General features: G+C 37.5%; 1 protein-coding gene across 2 annotated transcripts in view; it reads left to right on the top strand.

Moving 5' to 3' along the window:
- CDH10 (cadherin 10) overlaps positions 1-23,000 on the top strand; it is a 159,604-nt gene that overhangs the window by 129,668 nt on the left and 6,936 nt on the right. For both annotated transcript variants that reach the window (XM_060774691.2, XM_060774690.2), the window contains exons 7-10: positions 3,860-4,113; positions 13,247-13,383; positions 17,188-17,309; positions 20,475-20,583. In XM_060774691.2, coding sequence (XP_060630674.1) covers positions 3,860-4,113; positions 13,247-13,383; positions 17,188-17,309; positions 20,475-20,583 — 622 coding nt within the window. The remainder of the gene's footprint in view (positions 1-3,859; positions 4,114-13,246; positions 13,384-17,187; positions 17,310-20,474; positions 20,584-23,000) is intronic.

Raw genomic sequence — 23,000 nt, forward strand, 5'->3', positions numbered from 1 at the left:
CCTCAGAAGGAGAGGGCAACATTAATGCTGTTGTATTGTGATGTCAGACATTTGGGGATGGCGGGCAAGGTAGCTTGGTTTGCCCTGCTTCCCTTTTTTTATGATGCTTCCACCCACCCACTCACCACTAATGCAGTGTGAGTTTCACTGGTTCTTTAATCAGCCATTTGAGACTCCCCTCTCCTGTTTTGCCTAAGGGACTGTGACTATTAGCTTGAATGATGTATTTGAACTTTATAGCACAGAGATGGTGAACTACCATAGAAACCATTGCCAGTCCACTACCTCCCTGAGAAGTTGTCCCCAGCTATAGATGGCCAAAACCCATCAAAAGCCCCTTACCGCACTACATTCCTGGAACTTACCTTGTGCAATAAGGTTTAAGGATTCCTGATGATGTCAGGGGAAGGTTTGTCATCCAGCCTCATTCTCCTCTAACTGAAAAAGAAGCATTTTTTTTTAAAAAAAACACACAACAAAACCCCTAGACTTTATGTACTGCAGTCCCGATGTTATGAACAACTCTTAAGCTGAATTTGTTTGTATGTTGGAACAGGTACATTTCTAAGTGTAACTCAAAATATAAACTTCGGGTAACATAGTTCACACCCCTGTAGTGTTCGTTTTACTGTCTGTACCCCCATTCAGAAAATTTCACCTCACTTTCTGTCCCTGTGATAATTAGATTTTGGGGAAAAATTCTTATCATGGAAACAAGGATTGGTGGGAAAGCTTCAGTGGAAACACCTTTTCCGTATGATAACTCTTCAATTTCCCTTTCTAGAGGTAGATTTCTCTCACTTCCTGTTGTCCCATCCCTGTTCTTAAGTGTCAGATATTTGCAATTTGTGGACTGCCTTTAATTATACAATGTCTTTTTAAAAGAAGATGCTCACTAGATGGATGGAAATAAATATGCTCTTCATCTAGAAGTGTAGCCTTGCAAAGCTAAGGTGTCACAATTGTGTGAGGCTAACAGCAGTTCAACGAGACGGATGACAGAATTTGCCACTATCCTTGGCTGTGTAAATGGCACAGAATTGCACCTTCATGTCATAGAGTCCTCTAAATAGGTGGTCATTTGACAGGCTGTGAAGGAAGAAATGACTTATGGAAAACATTTTGCTACCCTTTTAGTGAAGCAATGGTGGTGGTCTGGAACTGCCCCATTATGTCCTGAGACCCAAATGTTGGGTCTTTGCCTTCACTTGTTCTGCAAGTTGGGATGGGGTTCCTTGGGTCTTCTTTTCAGTCAATGGCCAGACATGGATTGATCTTGGGGCTCAGGTAATTCACCTAGACAATGCTCTAGATGGACTCCTGCATCAACTGATCATATACTATGTTGCTTCTTTCAAAATTCAACTCAATTTCAATAGGTTAATGTTAAATATAGTGGCCTTTCCCCTCCCAATAGTCTTGTCATCGTTATTCCATGGTTCCTCAGCAATTGCTTTAATAATTACCCGAGAAAAAGCATATTTGGTGAACACTTCTCCCACATATTTCCCCATTGCTTCTTAATTTCAGGAAAATTATAACCTTGCCTTACAAATAGTGGTAAGTAACATGAATGAAACAGATTCAACTTTCCTCTTACATGAAACCTTCTAGCTAGTGTGTATACAACATATAAATGTCCTGTGAAGTTTCACACCATCCTCTTAAACATTAAGTCTCAAAAAGTAATGCCTGCCTATCAAGGAAGCTAAAATAGCAAACTGTATAAGGCAAATCCATCCTGCTGTACTATATTTGGAGAAATATATGTCCCTTTGGAAGTTGTTGGAAAGCACCTTTCATCATCTATGACTAGTGGCTGTGCTGAATCAAGGTGATTGGAATTCTAATGCAAAATATTTGGAGGTCCACACATTTCCCACCCTTGTACTGCACCATTTATATTATGCTATTTTCTTTCATTATACAAGATGCAGATTTGGGTTTCCACAGGCTGATGTGAAAATAATTTCACATCTATTTATCATTGTTTCTTGTCAGTGCTCAACTGCTGCAATGTGTAGGCAATTCCCAAAGGCACTATACTCATTAGTGTGCCTCATATTAATAATGTTTTGTTGTTGCTATTATCAAAATAAATGTTAATAAATGAATTTTGTATACAATTGTTTTTTGAAACTTTTGAACTCATAAAGGTGACATTACAGGAGCTGTATTTAGAGCTTGAAGGTTAACCACAATAAGTTATTTGACTGATTATCCAGTTTCAGGGTTTTTGGGGGGATTTGAAATAGATCTACTTGTAAAAGCCCCAATTCCTGTATTCCACTGTTAAAACCAGTGGGGAGGGGGACTCTTCAGTGGTATAAGTAACAAAAATCCTTAAAGATGTCATGGATCTCATCTATGCAATACATTTTTTTTACCTTCCAGTGTTTTGGGAAGATATATCATTTTCCATAGCTGTCAGAAGTACAAAAGGTGACTGCTGTTTTAAGGCGATCTAAATAAGTGAAAAGTGAAAAATATACAATGATTATAAAAATATGCACTAATTTCCTTTTTAAAGGAATCATTTCAACCATTTTAGCAATTTTATTTCTGTTGCAAGAAAACTTTCCAAGAGCATACAGTTTTTTTGACTGTACAGATTATTTTGTTCAAATTAATTCCAAATTTTAATTAAAAACCCTGTTTTTTCTTCTTTTTTTCATTTTTTTCTACTGTTACAGATTTGTTGTTGTTGTTGTTGTTGTTGTTGTTGGTCTAACAAACCTTTTCTGACAAATGCTGACCCAAAGACAAATCTATCAAGAGTTCTTATTGGCAATATTCGTTGAGAGTTTGCTTTTCCTATACTCTGAAGTTCAGAGAATGTGACTTGCTCATGGTCATTCAGGGTGGTTCTACACTTACCACTTATCCTGGGACTGATCCTGAGCGGTGAATGCTGAATCAGTCTTAGGATAGCTTAGACTGCTACACTACCCAGCCTCTGTGGAGTTTTGCAAAGCTAATGCCATTTTGCAGGGATGGAATAAGATGCAAATTATTTTGACAGCACATCCAACATTCTGAGAAAATGTTGATGCAGTTCAAAAAAACATCTGATGGAGAAATAGTTGCATTACAATATATCACCCCAGAAAGTCCCAGACATGTGAGACATAAAGTTCTCCTTGAAATAAAGATTAAAATGGAAGAGAGGGTAGTCAAAGGGTAATGTTGAAAGTGAGTATTTGTTGCCAATATGTCATTTCAGAGAATATAGATTTAAACACCAAGACAATCTGACATTCTTTGTGAGTACTAATTTCACATTAAAAGTTTAAGTGAAAATAAATTCAAAAGTGTCCCCAGAATCTATTTTAGGCCATTTTGATATATCTCTGTTATATATTGCATGCTAATGAAGTTTTGTTCTAGTGTCAAACAAGCTGCATCTCTTCTCAGCCCGCTAATTCCTTGGAAATTGTTAATTAGCTAGCACTTTTAATCTGTTATCAGAGATAAATCAAAGAATAAAATCACTTGTCAACCCCAACCCCCAAGCATTCTAAAATAATTCCAAACTTCTGATCTTTTCATTTTTGAAGGGATTTGCTGACAAAATGTCACATATATTTTTTGCTGGGAAAAAAATCTGAGTATTTTGTGACAATGGACCAAGGTGTTTTTGTCTACTGCAGAACAACACAAGCTATCCATAAGTGTGTAGCATTTAACAAGGTTATAATATGCCATTCCATTTAATAAATTATTTACTTGAATAATAAGTGTTTTAAATTCAAAGCAAATGGTGTTTGCCATGCAATTATTCCATTTGACAGTTACTCAAAAGGATCAAGAGTAGATATTTTCATTATTAAATTTATTTTCTCACTATGTTTTCTTGTAGCCACTGGATTATGAAAATCGAAGGCTATATACTTTGAAGGTAGAGGCAGAGAATCTTTATGTTGATCCTCGTTTTTATTACCTTGGACCATTTAAAGATGCAACCACAATCAAAATATCTGTAGAAGATGTTGATGAGCCTCCCATATTCAGCAGATCCTCATACCTTTTTGAGATACATGAAGATATTGAAGTGGGCACAATAATAGGCACTGTGATGGCCCGTGATCCAGATTCAGCAGCAGGCCCTATCAGGTAAATACCTAAATCATTAAAAATGAATACAAGTGTAATACAGTTAATAGTCCATTTGCTTTATATTGTAAATATAAAGTTAGCATTTAATGCACTTTTGTTATCAGATGTAACATTAGAGAAGGAACTTTTCATGATTTGAGTACATATGTCTGTGAGAGATCTTGTGAACTTGGTTAGTCTTAGGGAAAATACATGCAACAAACCATATCCATCCAAATTCTCTAAATGAGAAATTTCAGTGAACATGTTAAAATGAAGATATATGCAATAGTTGCACTGGAACATTATAGTAGAAACATCATAAATGGTAAACATTACAGGCAAATGAGAAAGTTGATTTAGGATATTGTCTCATTCTGTAACTGGGTATAATTCCAGGTATCTTCAAGAGGTTTTTTTTTTGTGACACACAACTTCAATTGATGGTAAATGATGTAGTAGAAAGCACACAACAGGAACGCAAAGTCAGTGGTAGAATTGGGTCCCTAAACAAATTCTACCTAGACTATCCCTCAATTGGCAATCAAATCCAGTCCTCATAGAAAAGGCAAAGCTAGTGGAAGATGGACTGCAGTGCCAAGTGCTACATAGTGCAGAAGCAAATAAAGAAAATTAAATTGGGCAAGTATGACCCATCTTCTCCAAATAAAAAGGAAAGCTGCCCAAGCAGGTTAGCCCCTAATTAAATATCATCTTTCGACCTTGACACATTGGGTTTTACTCTGTTTCTCAGATACTTCGAATGTAACTCTGAATGGCTTCTATCTCATGATCTTTAATCCGTTTGACTCAGTCTGCAAAATGTCACAGAAACAGAGTAATTGTGCATATGATTCTAATTGTGTTTTTCTCTTCTGAGGTACTGTTTTTACATGTGATCATAAAATCAATATGCATTTCATCAGTTAAAACCTCACGAGAATGGTAGTTCAAGACTTCCAGGCTATCTCACTGCGTAATATTAGAATTATTTTTTTTATAAAAAGTGATGTAGGGAGACTTTTGGATGGATTGGGAAGAGCCAGCCTTCTGTGGTGTGATGAGTCAAAGCACAGTATTTTCTAAATGCAAGAATCAGGTGTGATGGAATCAGAATACATCTCATCTGAATACAACATGTATCAAGCCTTAAAAAATATGGGATACATATTGATAGAATTTTAGTAAAACCCAGTGTGATGTGGTCTATCATACATATTTCCTCAGCCTCAAATGCAATTCAGAAGTATATACCCTGACTTAAGAATTTAATACATTCTTTGACCATGTTCTAAAGTCAAAACATTCTCAAAGCGAATTTCTCATTGAAATGCTATTAATCCATTCTGGCCCCCTGAAAACCACCCCATTTTTCTGTTATATATTTTTAAATAAGAAAATGTACTTTATAAATAACAAATAATGTATAAAATGTTCCAAGATAGGTAGTGCTTGGTTCCCTCCAGCCACTGTGGCATGGAAGCACATTTGAGGTAGCAAAATATGTGTTGACCAGTGTAACAGCAAGGCAAAAGAGCATAATTTTCTTCATACTGTACTCCCTCCTTCTCTTGCTCTCCATCTCTCTCTTCTTGAACTAAAACATACAGTATCAGAAATAAAAAGCACACAGTGAATTAACCCAAACTTCCTCAATGGACAGCAATCTCCCAAAGTGAAGAACAAGTGGCAAGCAGGCAAAGGCAGGCAAAGGCACTGAACCATGAGGTACAATCGCTGCTCTGGTCTGCTGGAAGCCCTGTACAAATTGTTTAGGTTGAGGCTCTGCTGCACCAGGGTGGACTGCAATCTCTGGAGTGGAACCTCTGTATTGGACTCCTCCCAGAATGTTCAGAGGAAGCAATCACATGGACCTGAAGTTTCTTCCTTGCAGGAAAAGAAGCCAGAGTTGCTCCAGCCAGGAAACCAGTCCAGATTTTGTTTTCTTCTGCATTCTGGATATAATTGGGTTAGGGGGCAAAGAGGTCTCTTTTGTACTACTTGTAGGTCAAAACTGTGTTAAAATGTCAAAACATCACTCTAGGCTGAGTGAGGATTCATAAGTTTAAATGTACTTATGTTGGAACATTCACGTGTAGAGGTTCTACTGTATTATTAATAACTAACTCTTGCCAACCACTGAATAGCTGTTAATGTTTGATCATGAGGAATCTAAAACCTGCCACCTGGTCCAACTCACTACAAACAAGGAGATACTAATATTGTTTGTACTCCTGGCTAAAAAAGTACAAAGACAAAAAGGACATATTACCTATGGTCCTCTATGCCAAAGCTTTCTTTTTGAGAAAGTGAATGAGCTAGTAAGATTCAAAATGCTAGATTCTGGAAACAATGAATTCATCAAGAGGAGTCCAGAAGTGAGTTATGTCTAAGAGATGTGCTCACATCATAAAAGGATTACATCACACTTTCCTCCAAAGTCATGTTTTCTATCAGTGCCATTTTCCTTCTAACCAACTGCAGGACCATGTGTTGAGATTGAAATAACTTTGCCTGGAGCATATATAGTCAATAGTTTAATCAGTAGTCTTGATGCACTTAATCTCATTATTAATGAAGATCAATATAGGTACTAGCTACAGGATGTGGCTCAGGGATACCTTTTCAGGTAACCCTTCTGTATATTTGATTAAACAAACCAAAGTGCTTCCATTTTAGGACATACATATGAGCATCTTGAGAGAAATATTCTACAGTGTAATTTCATCATTCTTACAAGGTAAAGGTGGGACATTTTTTTGCGGATGAAATATTCATAAAATGAGAAATCTTAGCTCTCCATTATTGTCATCATAGGATAAGATGTTGAAAAGTGTTGTAGTATATGAATGAACATTTAGGCAATACTAGAGCATTAAGGAATAGTTAGTTGGCAAATGTTTGTTCATTTCTATTGATTTCTGTGGGTCTCCATATGCATGCTGTTTTTCTTGCCTATCCCATATGCTATTTTCCTCTTCAACTGTTGATATGAAAATTATATAACCAAAAACTAATAGGATAATATATGGCTTCTTTATTATGGTCTTATTTGACATAAACTAATTCTGAACAAAAAAATCTGAAGGTTAATTGGCTCTACAAAAGCTTGGCGTTCCATAATAGCATAATCTCATCTCCCATCACATTCTGTTGTTCATATTATGTGACAGTCAGGCCAATGATAATTATCTTGTTAATGTCTGCCCAGGCAGTCTGGATATTCCACAGAATGCCAAAAGGTATTTTAAGAACAGTTAAAGAAAGACATCAATGTGTGGCAGAAAATAAAGATGAAAGGTTCCTGGCAGAAGAATTGAACAAGTTTGAATCTGATATCATTTAAAAGATCCATCTCTTCACATATTCAATTTCTCTTAGGAATAGGAAGAGAAAATGAATGGTATTTCATGTCTCATATCTGGATTTTAAAGATATTTTAGTAACATCTATATGTCACCCAATGGCTCAAGTTCTTTGAACACCTTTTGTTGAAGATTAGAATATATATATATATATATATATATATATATATATATATATATATATAGAGAGAGAGAGAGAGAGAGAGAGAGAGAGAGAGGGAGAGGAGGTGGAGAAGGTGGAGAAGGTGAAAATTGCATATTTTCATTAAAAATTACAAAAACCAATTGCTTTCAAAGTATGTACCACACAATTAAAAAGAAAATAACAATTTCATTCCAGGAACAGAAAAAAATAAAAAAATACATAGTGTAATTGGATTTTGGAAACAAAAATACTTGTGAAAACAAGGGTTGGCGATAAAGCTTCAGTGGAGATACCTTTCCCCTGTGATAACTCTCTCAGGGGTAAATTTCTCTTCCTAGGGATAGATTTCTTCCTGTTATCTTGCTCCAGGGTTGACTGCACCCTTCTAAACCATGAGTTGCTTCTAAGTCAGGTGTTTGTAACTCAGGGACTGCCTGTGTGAAATAACAAAACGGTGTAGGACAGCAACAGAGACAGATTCTGGTCATGCATTTTTTAGATTCCTCCACCTCTAGGTCCTTGGAATTGGGTGAGGATGAAAAATTTGAATCTGGCAATGAGAGCTTGGCATCACCTTTGATTCTATCCTATCTGTATTAATAAGAGGCTTACAAATAAGGTGATAGACAAGAGAGAGACAAGGCTGTGATTTAAGGCTGCAGAGAGTCAGAAGGATCTGTGAAATGGTGGGATGTGTGAAGTCATGGCAAATTACTTCTTGGTGTGAATTCACACATCCCACTTCACAGAGCCTTGTGTCTCTGCAGCCTCACTTCTTAATGTAGCCACTCCAGCCTCATTAATACAATATTGTATGTATTATGCTTCCTGTGTTGCATAAGGAGCTGTGTATTAAGTTGTGTACAGTACTGTATCTTGACCCTGTGGATGTGAAAGGAGTATTGTACATAACAGAGTAACCTTTGCTTGCCTGACCCTCTCACCCTGACAGAAATGTCATTCACCTGTCTTCCAATGACCAATAGAATAACCTTACTTCTCCCCATGCAACTTATGCCCAAAATAAAGTAGAGGAAGTTATTCTTGTAGCGATAAAGTCACAAGCAGTAATTATGCATACAGAACAGTTAGAGATGAATTGATCTAAGCAACTGTTCAGTATTCATTAGGCCTGGGTAACAACGGAAAAATTTGTTTCTAAAATCGATTCGTTTTTTGGGGTTTTTTGCGTTTCGTTATTTAAAATAATTACAAAATTTTCCTTTAAAAAAGTTTGATATTTACGAAATTTCGTAAATGGTAAAAAAATTACAAAACAATAACGAAACAATAACAAATTGATTCGTTAATGGCAGCCGCGATCGCGCAATACGCTAAAAAAACTTCTGAAGCTTCCCTCTCCCTCTGTTGTTGACTGTTGGTGTGATATTATAAATTTTTTTCACTAATTAAACAAAAAACAACTATAAAACTTGCCCCAGACATGCAGAAATAATAACGAAACGACCTCAAACCAATAACGAAACGAATACATAACGAAATACGAAGCATTTACAAAACGTATTTAAAAATTCGTTTCATTTTTAAGTTGCTCCAGAATGGTTCGTTATCGCTTCGTTATTTAAAAAATTAACGAATTTTTAACGAATTACGAATTAACAAAACAAAACCACCCAGCCCTAGTATTCATGATCATTACATAGTCACACTTGTGATACTGTGGATACATATTTAACTCCCCGTCCACCTATTTAGTTGGCATCAGCTGCATAGGGAGAAAGAAACCTATTCTGCTGGCAATTGGTACACATAGAGATCCATTTTGATGGCAATCACCACATGTAAATGAGAATGCAGAGGACAATCAAGCCAGGAGAGTTTACCTAATTAAGTATACTTAACCAGGCATTAGCTACATAAAAAGGGTCATTATTATTCCCAATTAAGGAGCTGATATATAATATTGATCATGGTTTTTAAAAATACATTGAACATTGTTCACAACTTCTATACACACCCACTCTCACATCTTCACATACCACCTTCACCATTTCTGTATACACAAATGTAGTGGAAAATCTGAAGCGACTGTTTGCATAAAGCTCTAATCAAAACATGGATATCAATTCCACTAACACCTCTAAAAAAATTGAATACAGATCAGGTTCCCTACTTTTTGTGCAATAAAGTGGAAGTGAAGAATAAGCTAAAAGTATTGATAAAGAAGAATAAAGTCCGTCCTGCCTGCCATTTATTCGGTATACAGTGATATTATCTGGGTTTGAAGCAGGAGCAGCAGGGTTACATTACACCTTCCTAATTAAATCCTTTTTGGCCTACAGAGATAATAAGGCTAATAAAGTTAAATGACTGCATTTATCTAGGTTCAGCTTGGAGGGAAGTGAAAGTTGCCTTTTGTCTATTAAAGCACAGGAGTTGGTTATTACAGTTCTGTCTGAGCTGTCTTTTTTTTAGAGTGTGAAAAAGACACTTGATGCAGCACAACTATTTATATATAAAGGAAAGCAGAGATTAAATAGAACTTCTCTGCAATGATGATTATATACATTTATTCTACCATAAGCCTTTCACACACAAGCATACACACAGATTTTCCATGTCAGCAAAAGATGTCAGGAGTACTTTACCAAAATTGACACATTTCACAGCTGACTGATTTTGTACAGGAAGGAAGCACACGAAAAGCTTTCTGAATGGAACTATAGCTCCATGGTTTTCAAACAATTGGAAATTCTGCATGAGGCTTTTATTAGAAAGTGACTGCACTACCAGCTTGGAAAGCAAAAGAGTTCTCCCCTGAAAGCATGTTCATCCCATCAAATGAAGTCACATATATTTCCTTGAATTAAGCAAAAAGTGAACAAATGTAAATATGTTATGGCAGGAAGTCTGTTACAGAATAAAATCTTTGGGTGCATCTACACAGTGAAATCAATGGAGTTTAACTCCACGTTAACTGTCGTTGCTTTGTGCTATGAAATCCAATGCTTGGACATATGGTGGGAAAGCATAGTTGCAATAATATGAGGGGTATCTATAAAGTAAGGTTTCAAGGCATGTAGCCTTTCCTGGGAAATTCTCACAGGGGAAGTTGCTATCACTGCTGTGTAGTGGGAAGCCAGCGGAAGCAAATGAGCAGTGCCAGTCGATAGTAGCTTATCGACTGGCATTGTAGTGAAGGTTCGAGATGAGCATCCTCATTCTGTTTCCCTCCAAGTGTGAAGTTTGCACTGTAATACATTACCTAAATGCTAAGGGCATGAACACCACTGTGATTAATCATGAAATCATTTCAGTTAATGGAGAGGACGTAATGTCAAAACAGCATGTGACAAAATGGGTACAGAATATATTGTGAGACCATGAAGAAACTTCTCAGAGCCATCCAAAACAAACATGGTGGAATGCTGATGGTGGGAGTCTGTCTCCTTCATAGCAATGCACGTCTGTGCACTGCTCTGGATTCTTTACTGTGCTTCAGTGGGAGTCTGCACTAGGCTGGTGCACAGATTTGGTTTGTTCGGTTCCTTTCAGCCAATCCAGCTGCTTCGGCTGGTCATAAGGATAAAGGTTCAGCTGCTTGTTGACCCAATCAGAATAGAAGAATGCAGTGATATGTGTTATGCAGGCTGTGTCAATTTAATTGAGCAAGTGCCATTAAAAGTGGTTTATTCTCAAATGGTGTAATCTTAGGCAAGAAAATCCTGCATCCACAGGGTCACCAAGATCATCAACAGAGCAGAGAAGTTCTCAAAGTGTACCTAAAAGCCTTATTGTCCTCCTTGTCACCTCAAAATTATTTTGCAAGTTCACCTTCCTTGTGGTGGGAGTATTCTTGTCAATCCTGCATCACCTGCCCCATGTTTTCTCTTGTTTGGCCAGTGGAGCATACAGGAGTGTTTTTTTAAAAAAAATAAAAATAAATAAGGGGACAATGCTTGCTTGCTGCTGCTGGCCTCTTCCAGTATGTTTGGTGAGATAAAGAAATGCAAAAGCTTTGGAATAAGTTGCTTGCTCTTGTTTTTTAATTAATAAAGAAGAAATTGCAATAGTGGGCTGTGTGGTGTGGAAGTACATATTTGACACATTGGCAGGAAGGAATGGTAGCCTGCTGCTGTTCCTGGAGAAGTTATAGGATGAGACCAGTGTGGGGATATCTTTTGGGAAATTTTTAAAGAAGATTTTATTCCTAAAAAGAAAAGAAATTCCTAAAACACAGGGAATGACCCAAACATTATGAAACCTGGTAGATATGTTCTTCAGGTGTGGTCATTTTCATCTTGATAGCCCTGAAAATGACAGGAAGGGGAGCCCAGTAAGCCCCCCATTGCTGCCAATGGGCCAGATCTAGCCACCTTTTTCTGCTGTGGATCAAAAATGGCTATTCAGCTACCTGCAGACTGAACACAGCTATTCTCAAAAGGCACACGGAAAATTGATTGGGAGTCTACTGAAATTTGGCCAGCAGAAATGAATTGAGATTCAGCCAAAATGCACATGGCTAGTCTGCATTCTGCAGAGCCTATTTTGCCCTGGATCCGACATCTGCTGCAGCATTTTATTTGGATGAACTGCGACTTTCCAGAGATTTTTAAAAATGTGTTTTATGTCCTTAGATGGGAGCTACAGGACACATTGCTCACATGCAACTTCTGGCCTTTCAACTGCATTATATGGTCAGTGTAGAAGGATCTTGAGATTCTGGTTTGAGAAGTATGCTTTTGTATTATACAAAAATTATTATTATTGCTTTGTTTACTACTGCTGTTGTTGAGTTTTTGAAGTCCATGATATAATAAGGCACAGTACAAAAATAGTGGTAGATCTCCTCACAAGCTTATAGTATATAAGCATGGGAGTAGACTTGAATAAATGAAGAGAGTAGTCACAAGGAGACTGGCACTGAGTGAAGGACAAGAATATTTTTAAATTTTGAACACGGGGAAAAAAAGTATGCCAGAATGAACACATTTCCAATAATAAATATGAGAAATGAAAAAAGTACAGAGCCAACAAAATATCACAGTGGAATGTGCAGTAGTTTCTTTATCACTTTCCCCATTGTGAGTCAAATTTTACAGTTTCGAAAAAGCAAATATAATGTTAGGCCTAACTACAGTAGATACAGTGAAATCAATAGGACTCATGTAAGACATGACTAGCATTTTCTGTTCCTTACAATATCCTTACAACATCTAACTCTAAATTTAGTTCATGCTGTGTATCTTCAATAAACTAAACATAGGTTCAAGCAAAGAAATAATAGTCTCAATAATAATATTAACTTTCCTTGTTTCCAGTTGAATGTATCACTACCTGAGGCTACCTTTTTCTTTATAATGTTCTTATACTACACATAGAGATCAGCTGGAACCTGGAAGCATTGCAATATTTCGAAAGTTGTTCTATATAAAGCTTCATTGAAGCTTCAAGAATTATTATGGGAGAATGCAGTTAACTGTTTCTATTATGGATTTCTCAGCACTCAATACTGGAAAGTAAACAATCAGTCCAAATATTGTGAAGAGAGTACATCCAAATGGCTGTATCACTAGAAAAGTAACACATATTTGAGTTAGAATATTTTTATTATATAAAAAATAAAATAAAATGCCATATGTGAAGTTGTCATCACACAAATGTTTGTTTAATTCTTTAGATTTTCCTTGGATCGTCATACTGACCTTGACAGGATCTTCAACATACATTCCGGAAATGGTTCTATTTATACTTCCAAAATGCTTGACCGAGAAATATCACAATGGCACAATCTTAGTGTGATAGCAGCGGAGATCAGTAAGTCCATTGTTCATTTGGTTCTATTGTTATTCTCCTCATGTGGGAAGGGGAAAAAACATATTGGCAGTGTAAAATTTACTTGATTTCACTTGTCCTCCTCTAGCAAGCAAAACAGGCTTATGACTAACAGGAAATGAAATAAGTTTATGACTAACAGGAGGCTGCTGACCTGTCTCCTTAGACAGAATGCCTACTGGGTTGTATGTGCATTAACTACTTCTACCCAATCTGGATTCCTTTAAATATTTTGGTGTACAACAATCATCATCCCTAGTCATTAAGCATGCTAGTTTAGGGTAATGGGAATTGTATGTCAAAGTAGCCAAATTTCTGGGTTTGGGAAAGGACACATATAGTCAGACTTAACAACAGTTTTGTTTAGTTCTTTTCCACATTCTAATAGGTGTAATTGCCAATGATCTACTCGTAGGTGTATGCTTGCCCCTGTCCATCCATGTAGCTGGATTGTAGCCATCTTAAAACAACAAACATTCCCAAATCAAACCTGGACCTGGGGTGAAATTTTATCCATTTTTTTCAATAGTGGTACTTTCTTGTTAAAAGCTGACTAAGCTGGCTTCTGAAAGTTTGATTATTGATTATTGTAATCCTTTCTTATGCAAAAGTTTGTACTGAATGATTTATTGGGAAGGAAGTTGTTATTCAGAATAGACCTCATAAGGAAAATTGTGTGTCACTGGCATCAGATAATTTTTTTTTAAAGTTCTGACATATTCTGTTGGTGCAAAGGCAAACCTTTCAGCAAAATGACCAGTGGAATGGACAGGATTGTGCAAGAGGTACCTGTTCACTTTAGTAGAGCTCCAACTGAAAACCTCTGTAATACTGACTATAATACTGTAATATACTGTAAGTCTGTATACTGACTGTAATACTATAACAAGATATAAGATTTCTTCAAACCCATTACACACAGTTTTTCAGTGAGGCATCATATACCTAGATATTATTACTAATTTAATGGTAACAAGATCCCCACCATCACCTTCAGAACGGTTTTTATGAAGTCTGAGCTATCAATATAATTGCCAAAGTAATCATGCTTAAAAAGATGAGAGAATGACATCAACTAGAAAATCTCTTTAGATAAAAATGTAGTCACTAGGTGACAAATTCCCAGACAATATAAAATCATAATCACTTTGGTGAATTTGAAATGATTGGTATGCAATGTACATTGATTTTATACTTTTATTTAATTTATGACACTTTTAACTATAAATTTTGATAAAGGAGAGTACAATACAGCCATAACTCAGAGCCATATATATCACTGGGTAAAAGAGGGAGTAAACCTCTTCCCCAGCTATTTCTCTTTAGCCTCTGGGGATTCCTTGGTGGACAAAGCTTGTGTTCACCATAATCCCTCGTTTATCCTTAAACTAGTAAGGTTCTTCCAGATGTAGTAAAGAGTTAAGTAAAGAGTCAACTGACATTCCAGTCAACTTTCTTTTAGAAATGCTTCTCACATGATTTATGCCAAACCCAGTCTCTGCTTCAAGAAGAGGGTGGACTGAAAAGTCAAGAGTGATAGCAGAAGATATCTGAAAGAAGAAAGCACATTGCTGAGAGAGAGAGAGAGAGAGAGAGAGAGTATTGTCCCTCACTCACCCAGATCCTGCTCTGTACAGAGGTTCAGGTTTGAGGGGAGGGGGAGGGAAAAGGGTAAGTTTTTTTCATAACAGGGCTTGAAAGATTAACTCTCAGCAGGTGTCTGGATCATAACTAAAAGTAGCAGTAGGGCACCTAGTAATTTGAAAGAAGTCTACTGGCACAGCTCAAGCAGTGCATGACTTTTAAGTCTGGTTAGTAGTAGGGATTGCTGGCTTGGGGCTGGCTACTGCATCTGCTCATCTATTATCCCTGGTGATGTTTTGGTCCCAAGTCATGGCACGGCAGTGGCTTCCAGTGGTTCACCACTACCTGCAACAACAGCACAGGGCCCTTTAGGTGGTGATGGGCTCTCTTCCCAGATGGCCTTGTGGGTAGGAAGAATGCTGGGGCACAGTGAGACCCCATGTAGAATGGAGTGGTGAAACATTTTGCTCTAGGCAGAAAATTGTCTTGGATTGGTCCAAAACATTAACATAATTCCCTACAGAGGATTTAGAATGTGTAAAACTGCCATCCAGATACCCTTCAGCTTTGATCTAAAGCAAAATACAATCACATCACATAAAATAAGTCAGTTATCATACCCCTAATCTCAGCTCCTTGAAATAAACTGAAAACCACTTCTTCATCTCAGAATCAGTCAAGCCCACAGCAGTAAGAATTGAGAAAAGTGGCTTATGTCTGGGCACGTATGCATCAGAACGAAAGGACAAAGACATTGGCCTACTCCATTTGCAGTATTCTTAATTTTGAACCCCTCCCCCCAAATATTTACAAACTATGGTGGAGGTCAGCAAGCCCTTGCATTTTTTGTTTTCAAGTGTAATATAGAATGCTTTTGTATCCATGTACACATACACAAGGTTGAAAATGTATCTAAAATAACACCTACCAATCCCCCAACCACCCATGCAATTCAAAACGTTTTGAAAATCTAATCTAGCAAGGACAAACATTTAGGGTGTGTTTGTTTGCTTGTTTATTTTATTCATGTGTGTTCAGTAAATAATGCATTATGCAAAGAACTGCATCCCTAGTCAAAATCAATGTGGTAGGACTTGTCTACACTGACCCTAAACTCTTTATTCAGTACAAATGTACTGCTGTCAGTCTTATGCACAGGTTCTTCCGGGAAATATAGTGGGTTCTATTTCTATACTAGAACTTTGCTCCACTTTAAGCAAATTCAGAGGATACTCCAAAGTTTGCTGGAAACTCTGGAGTTTTCTGGGCCTTAGTGGCAGTCTGGACAGCAAGACTGGGTTCAATTCAGCCCAATTTATTATCAGCCCTGGACTCTAGTGCCATCATCCTTTCCATGCACTCTGCAGATTTACCCTTCTACTTACTGGTCATGTAGTTGTCCCATTCTGACATCAGGAAAGGTGTCCATGATGGCCAAGAGCAAAGATGAAGCTCCATGGCTGGTTAAAAGTGGTTCAGTGACATAGAGATGTGACAGCTCAGTGGGACAGATGTGGTCCCAAGACATCTTGACATTGGCTCCAGATTCAGCTTGTAGGAGTTGAATCCACTACTCCTCCAAGGGCAGATTTACAATAGAACAATTTCCTTAGTATAGACATGTCCATATAGGTCGGTGTTGAAGTATCCCACTTCATCATGATAGCCATTCCTCCAAGTAGAGTCTGAATATGCAGACAACAACATTAATTCATATTTGTCAACCAGATCTAAATTATTTTAATACCACCAGCTAATGTGCCTTATTTATCCATAAAGACCATTCCTTACAACAGGGTTCACCTATAGAAATATACTATTCTGGGAAAAATATTTACTGTTACTACTGTGAGGATCTCATCTAAACTCAGATGGAGCAGCCAAGTCTGATTGGGATGGTAAAGAATGTTATTCATGCTAATGAAAACTCCCCCAGTGATTCAATACTGAGGCATGCTTTTGCCACAAAATTAGTTCCAAATGGTTCTAAGACAGGCTTAAGCTTTCCTACAAAATCCTGTATGAAAGGAACCTCCTATTATAGTTCTTTGTAATTCTGCATTGGCTGTGATATCCAAAGGATATATCTGATTGAATTTGGTTATCTTAAATGAGCTTTAAAACATACAGTGTGTCTAGTTGTGCTTGAGAAGAGAATCAATTTTTAAATGAAATTGGTTGGATTTTCTTCTGTTTTGACAGACAATCCCAAAGAGATGACTCGTGTTTCTGTTTATGTCCGAATATTGGATGTGAATGACAATGCGCCACAGTTTGCAGTGTTCTATGACACTTTTGTGTGTGAAAATGCAAGAGCAGGCCAAGTAAGTCATTTATGTAAATGCTTAAAGCTCTTTGGTTTGGTTATGGGAACAGGCACCAAGTCATTCATTGGCACAATCATGCATCTATTCCTGAAGAGAGAAAGATTGCTTATGTGGGAGCAGCCTGGGAAATGGAACATGAAAAGGGAAAAAATGGCTGCCAGTGAATCAAACCCCAGCCTTCCACAGTAACACTTTGCAGCTACGTAAACATGTGAATTGCAAAATGGCTTTCTTGTAGGAGCCACAAAAAGGGCATTGTGCTTTTAAAACTTCTAAGTCCCCCACCCCTGCTGTTTCTATTTGGTTGTTTTTGCCACTGTGTCTGTCTTTAAAAAAATCCCTTAATTGCACTCAGTAGAGGAAAACACTATATGTTATAAACTGTCATTTGTAATCAAATGTGACCCCCCCCCCCCCCAAAAAAAATCATCCTTCAGTACAGAACTCAATTGTGCTTTGAGTTGACATGGATGGTGTTCTAAAACATCACTGTCAGCATTCCATTTTTATGCAAATGCCAATTTATCTCAAAAGGCTTTCTGTAGGCAAATCACACAAAAGCATAAACGTTGCTCATATCAGAAGGGCAAGCATTTGTTTTGCTTTCCTTCTCCGAGAGATGCTTTGAACTGTCCTTTGATCAGTGTGAAATGACTTTGCCATCAAGGGAAGGAAAGCATCAGCCATTAAAGCTTGATGAAACTCCTAGTTGTGTCTCTGAGGACACAAATAGTCTTGGAAACTTCAGATTGGAAGGGGGAACAATTTAACCCTTTCCCTCCCTTGTTATTATTCAGTCCAAAATAAACATTTCTCCCATATATTTTTTTCCCTGTTGATTGAGGAAGGTGGAAATTATGGGAGAGAAAAACAACAACTTTGAGGAGATGTTTCTGAGCAGTTGACAAGACAGGAAACAGGAACAATCATGTTTTAATGTTCCTTGTTTTCCGAGTGTGTTCCAAAGGAGACGAAACTATTACAAGAGTACAATTTTAAAAGATTCTGGAATAATTAACGGTCAGAATATTCTTCCATCTGCAATCAAAGCAGAAAAAATTCAACATCTTCATGGAGCTTTAACATTTTGAACAGAATTTTTGACTCAGAAGTGAGATGAATGCGATTTTCCTGCTTCTTGGCAGAGAGTTGGACTGGATGGCCCATCAGGTCTCGTCTAACTCAATGATTCTATGATTCTATGAACCTTTCTTGCTACTGCAATGCATTTCCTATAAACAGTGATAATTGTCAGTGGCCCTGTCTCTCTCTTAGCATGCAAATTTAATAGTAGGAAAAATGCAAGTAGGAAGCATTGTCCCCTTATATATTGACACCAGGTGAATGGCATATGATTTATATTATGACATTTATATACCACCTTTCTCATCTTCTTCTCCCCTTTGTCCTCACTAAAACCCTGTGAGGAAAGTCAGACCAAAAAAAAAAAAAAAAACAGTGTCTGCTTTTAGGTAACTCTGTGAGTTTTATGTTCAGTATGGGATAGAACTTGGATTTCCCAAATCACAATCCAACATTTCATTTCACACTGGTTGTATTGAGATCATCTTTACATTGCATCATCCTGAAGCCAGACAACATGACATCAGCCTATAACTTGTAATGAAACACAATTGCAAGTTCACTTGCCTACTATTTCAGATTGGGAAGGGGAGAGAAAACTCTAAAAGACACACTTTCCCATCATTTCCACATTAAATTGCAGTGTAAGAGTTTGTATTGTGGTTGCTGTTTTATACCTCAGAATGACTGCACTTGTTTGCTCAAACAGTCACAGCAAAGATATTTGTCTTTGGCATACATATGTATGCATTAATTATTTTCATGCTCAGTATTTGATCAGGATTAAATGAATAAGGGCAATTTGTCAGACTATATATTGTAACAACTGCTTTTTCTGAACTTGATTCCCAATGGATATAACACATGTTTCAGTACAAATTATCACATTGATATAGTGTTTTTTGCAGCAGGTGGGAGGTAATTTAGGAGACCTATATGATTTTTTATGAAGCACTTCCTGTTCAAATGTTAGAGATGACATTTATTTAAAGACAGGAAATTGTTTTTCTATTTAAATATCAGTGATATATAGTATTTATTTAACAAAGTATGTGTGGGAAATGCTGTGGAGATGCTTTAATATTTTTCATCTGTAAACACTAGTGCTATTTAAAGCATTACTATCTGCTGAAATTCTCTGAGCTGCAATATAAGATACAGGTCCCAATGAAGACAGAAGAAAAAACTCTCCATTGGTGCTAGTTCAGAAAGCAAGCAAAAAGGCCAACCAGACTGTTCAACAGCAACCCCAGATGACAATCTGACCAATGAACTTTCTTCTGACATATTGCTCTGTGCCAGACAAGGGGCTAGAGCAAAGGCTTGAGATGATGTCTCCTGTCTGAGTGCATGAGCCAATTATTAGTCAACTTACATTATTTTTGATAATGATGGAGGGTTTGACAAATAGCATGCATTTGGATAACCCTTCTTTTATGCCATTCCTTTATCCCTGGAGACCCTAGAAGCTGTGAGATGGGGAACACTTTGCCACTCCTTGAATTAAAACCCTGTTTTGTGCTGTACTTGAATAGATACATGTGAACAGCAACAGAGGTCTTGGCAGCAAGCACTTTTTTAGTGTCTTCCGAGGTATAATAGATACTCAACATATTGAGAGATATAATAGATATGTGTGCATATTGTATTTCTATCTGCACAAACCTCCTTTTTTCACACATGGAGGAATATAACAAAAGAGTGCTTTTTTAACAGAGCAGGAGAGATACCTCAAAATGCATTAGTGAGGTATGAACTGGTTCCAAAGATCATGAACCAAACAGAAAAGCTGTGGAATTCAGGTCTGAACCTTGTCCAGATATAACAATAACCTTCCCCATCATTTATGACACTTGTCTGTATACCTCCCTTCCCCAAATGACAATGAAAATCAAGAAAATTGTATAATCTTTCAATTTTTCCCTGTGTTGTTTAGTGGGGATAGCATTTGGTATAGTGGTGTATGAAAATAAACAAACAAACAAACCACAAATGAAATGTTTTGTAGACATCCTTTAAGACTATTTTCAGAGAAGAAAACCATGTACTAAAATGTGATTTTTTTCTCTCTCCTTACAGCTAATACAAACCATAAGTGCAGTTGATAAGGATGATCCCCTTGGAGGACAAAAGTTTTTCTTCAGTTTAGCTGCTGTTAATCCCAACTTCACCGTCCAGGATAATGAAGGTATAATGCATCGACTGCTCAGGATGTGAAATGCTTAATCCTGTTTGTATATTTCTCTAGCTTATGTGTGGGGTTGCTGGATAACTGGATTCAAAAAGCCAGCAAGAAATCTTGAAAGCGTAGCTAAGGTGCTTCCATACTGTAGAATTAATGAAGTCTGGCATCACTTTAATTGCCATGGCTCAGTGCTTTGCAATCCCGGGATTTGTAATTTGACAAGACACCAGCCCTCTTTGGCACAGAAGGTTAAAGACTGTGAACAAGACAGTACAACTCCCACGATTCAATTGCATTGAAACATGGCAAGTTAAAGTGCTGTGAGAATGCATTAATTCTACAGTGTAGATACAACATAAAATTAGAAATCTCTGTAGCAACAAATGAAATTGGTCAATTAGAAGGGATTTTTTTTACTCTTTTGTTAAATCACTGAACACTTCTGGTAGAAAAAAAACCCTATTGTAGCCTGCATTTTGAATGTGTAAGTCCACATAACAATTTCTTTTCCAACCAAATATTCTATCCCCAATGCTTTTTAACATTTAAATGCAATCACTTGGAGAGATCATCCAGGGGCATGGGGCAAGGTGTTATCAGTATGCTGATGACACCCAAATGCATTTCACCATGCATTCCAAAACAGTTCTTGCTAATGATAGTGTGTTTCCTCCTCTGAATGCCTAAAGGAAGTAATGTGGAGGCTGAGGAAAAAACAATTTAAACTGAATTCCAACAAAGCAGAGGTGCTTACCATTAAGGGTACTAACCTAGGGATGGAGGTGTGTCAACCAGTTCTGGATGAAGTTACACTTCCCCTGAAAGACTGTTTGCAGCTTGAGAGTGCTCCTGAATTCACCTCTCCAAATATCAGCCCAAGTTAATGCGATAGACAGGAATGCTTACAGTCAGCTTCATTTGATTTGCCAGCTGCACCCCTTTCTAGAATTGGAGGACCTAAAGATAGTAGTGCATGTACTGGTAACCTCAAGATTGGACTTCTGCAATGTGCTTTTCATTGGGCTACCTCTGTATCAAGTGTACCAAGTTCAGAAACTCCAATTAGTTCATCAGTATGCATGCCCACTATGCCCTGCGTCATGCACAGAGGAAGAATTGTTTAAAGCTACAGACAATGCAGTTGCTGCTGCCCATTTTTGGTCAGTCCATTTTTGGTCAGTGGCTTGTGATCCCTTTATTTTATCCGTTCTAAATAAACTATTTTATCAGTTTCGTGCAATGCAATTGACATGAAATAAATAAAAAATGTTTGTGCTATGAGTGTATGGCTGGTTCTATCCCCATACTGAAACACAAAGCAATACTTTGTCTCTCAGGTAGTGAGGACACCTGGGTGATATTGGTCTCCATGGCAACTCTGCAGTGGCCTCTTGTGATTACAGCTGGGTCTTTCCCACTCATTCCTAAATTGTCAATCATGCCGCTCAGTTGTCTGACATGTGTACAGTAATTAGAATGTGCCTGCTCCTGGAGTTATTTGTTCAAAGGTTTTTTAAGGTATTTCATAGTCTCCTCACTTTATTAAATAAGCAAACTTACTTATGATACTGGACACAAAGCAGTAATTTCTCTGTCCCTTGGGTACTAACCACACCCTGGTGATAAAGGTCTCCATGGCCAGCCTCTAATAGCTCTACTGCCCTCTTGAATTTGATTCCGTCTGGCTACAACTTGCAGCTATCCTCCTAACAATTGAAATTGCTCAGCCTTCCTTTTGAGCTGAAATTCCCATCATTCCCCAGCTGCCTAGGATAAGGATGTTAGGAGATGCATTCTGGAATCTAGGCTGAGCCATTTGACTGGTTTGGTGGAGAGCTGCACCCTTATTTGTGGGTAGGAATATGTGGTTCTCTGGATATAGGTGGACTACAACTCCCATCATCCTCTACCACAGTCCCTTGGCTCACCAGTATTTTAGGTTAGGTCATGAAAGGCATGTGCACCAAGTTTGGTTCAGATCCATAATCGGTGGGATAGACATGGCTATCAGGAAGTAGATGGACTACAATTTCCATCATCCTCTGTCATTCCTCCCTAACCCTGACAGTATTATAAGTTGGTCATAGTAGGTATGTGCTGTGTTTGATCAGATCTATTATTGGTGGGATTAACACAGCTCTCTCATCATCCTCTGAAAATCATCCCTAAGGTCCACCAGTAATTTAATTAGGTCATGATGGATTTGTGTGCCAATTTTGGTCCAAATTTAGCATTGGTGGGATTCTTGGGACACTCTGGATTTTTGTGAACTACAACTCCCATTATCCTATTTCAATCCTCCCAAAACCCCGCCAGTATTTTAAGTTGTTCATGATTGGTTTGTGTGCCAGATTTGGTCCAGATCCATCAAGTGGTATAGGATCCTTTGCGGATCAAATATACATGCATACATACATATC

The sequence above is a fragment of the Anolis sagrei genome, chromosome 4 (genome assembly GCF_037176765.1).
Source record: "Anolis sagrei isolate rAnoSag1 chromosome 4, rAnoSag1.mat, whole genome shotgun sequence".
NCBI classification, from domain to species: domain Eukaryota; kingdom Metazoa; phylum Chordata; class Lepidosauria; order Squamata; family Dactyloidae; genus Anolis; species Anolis sagrei.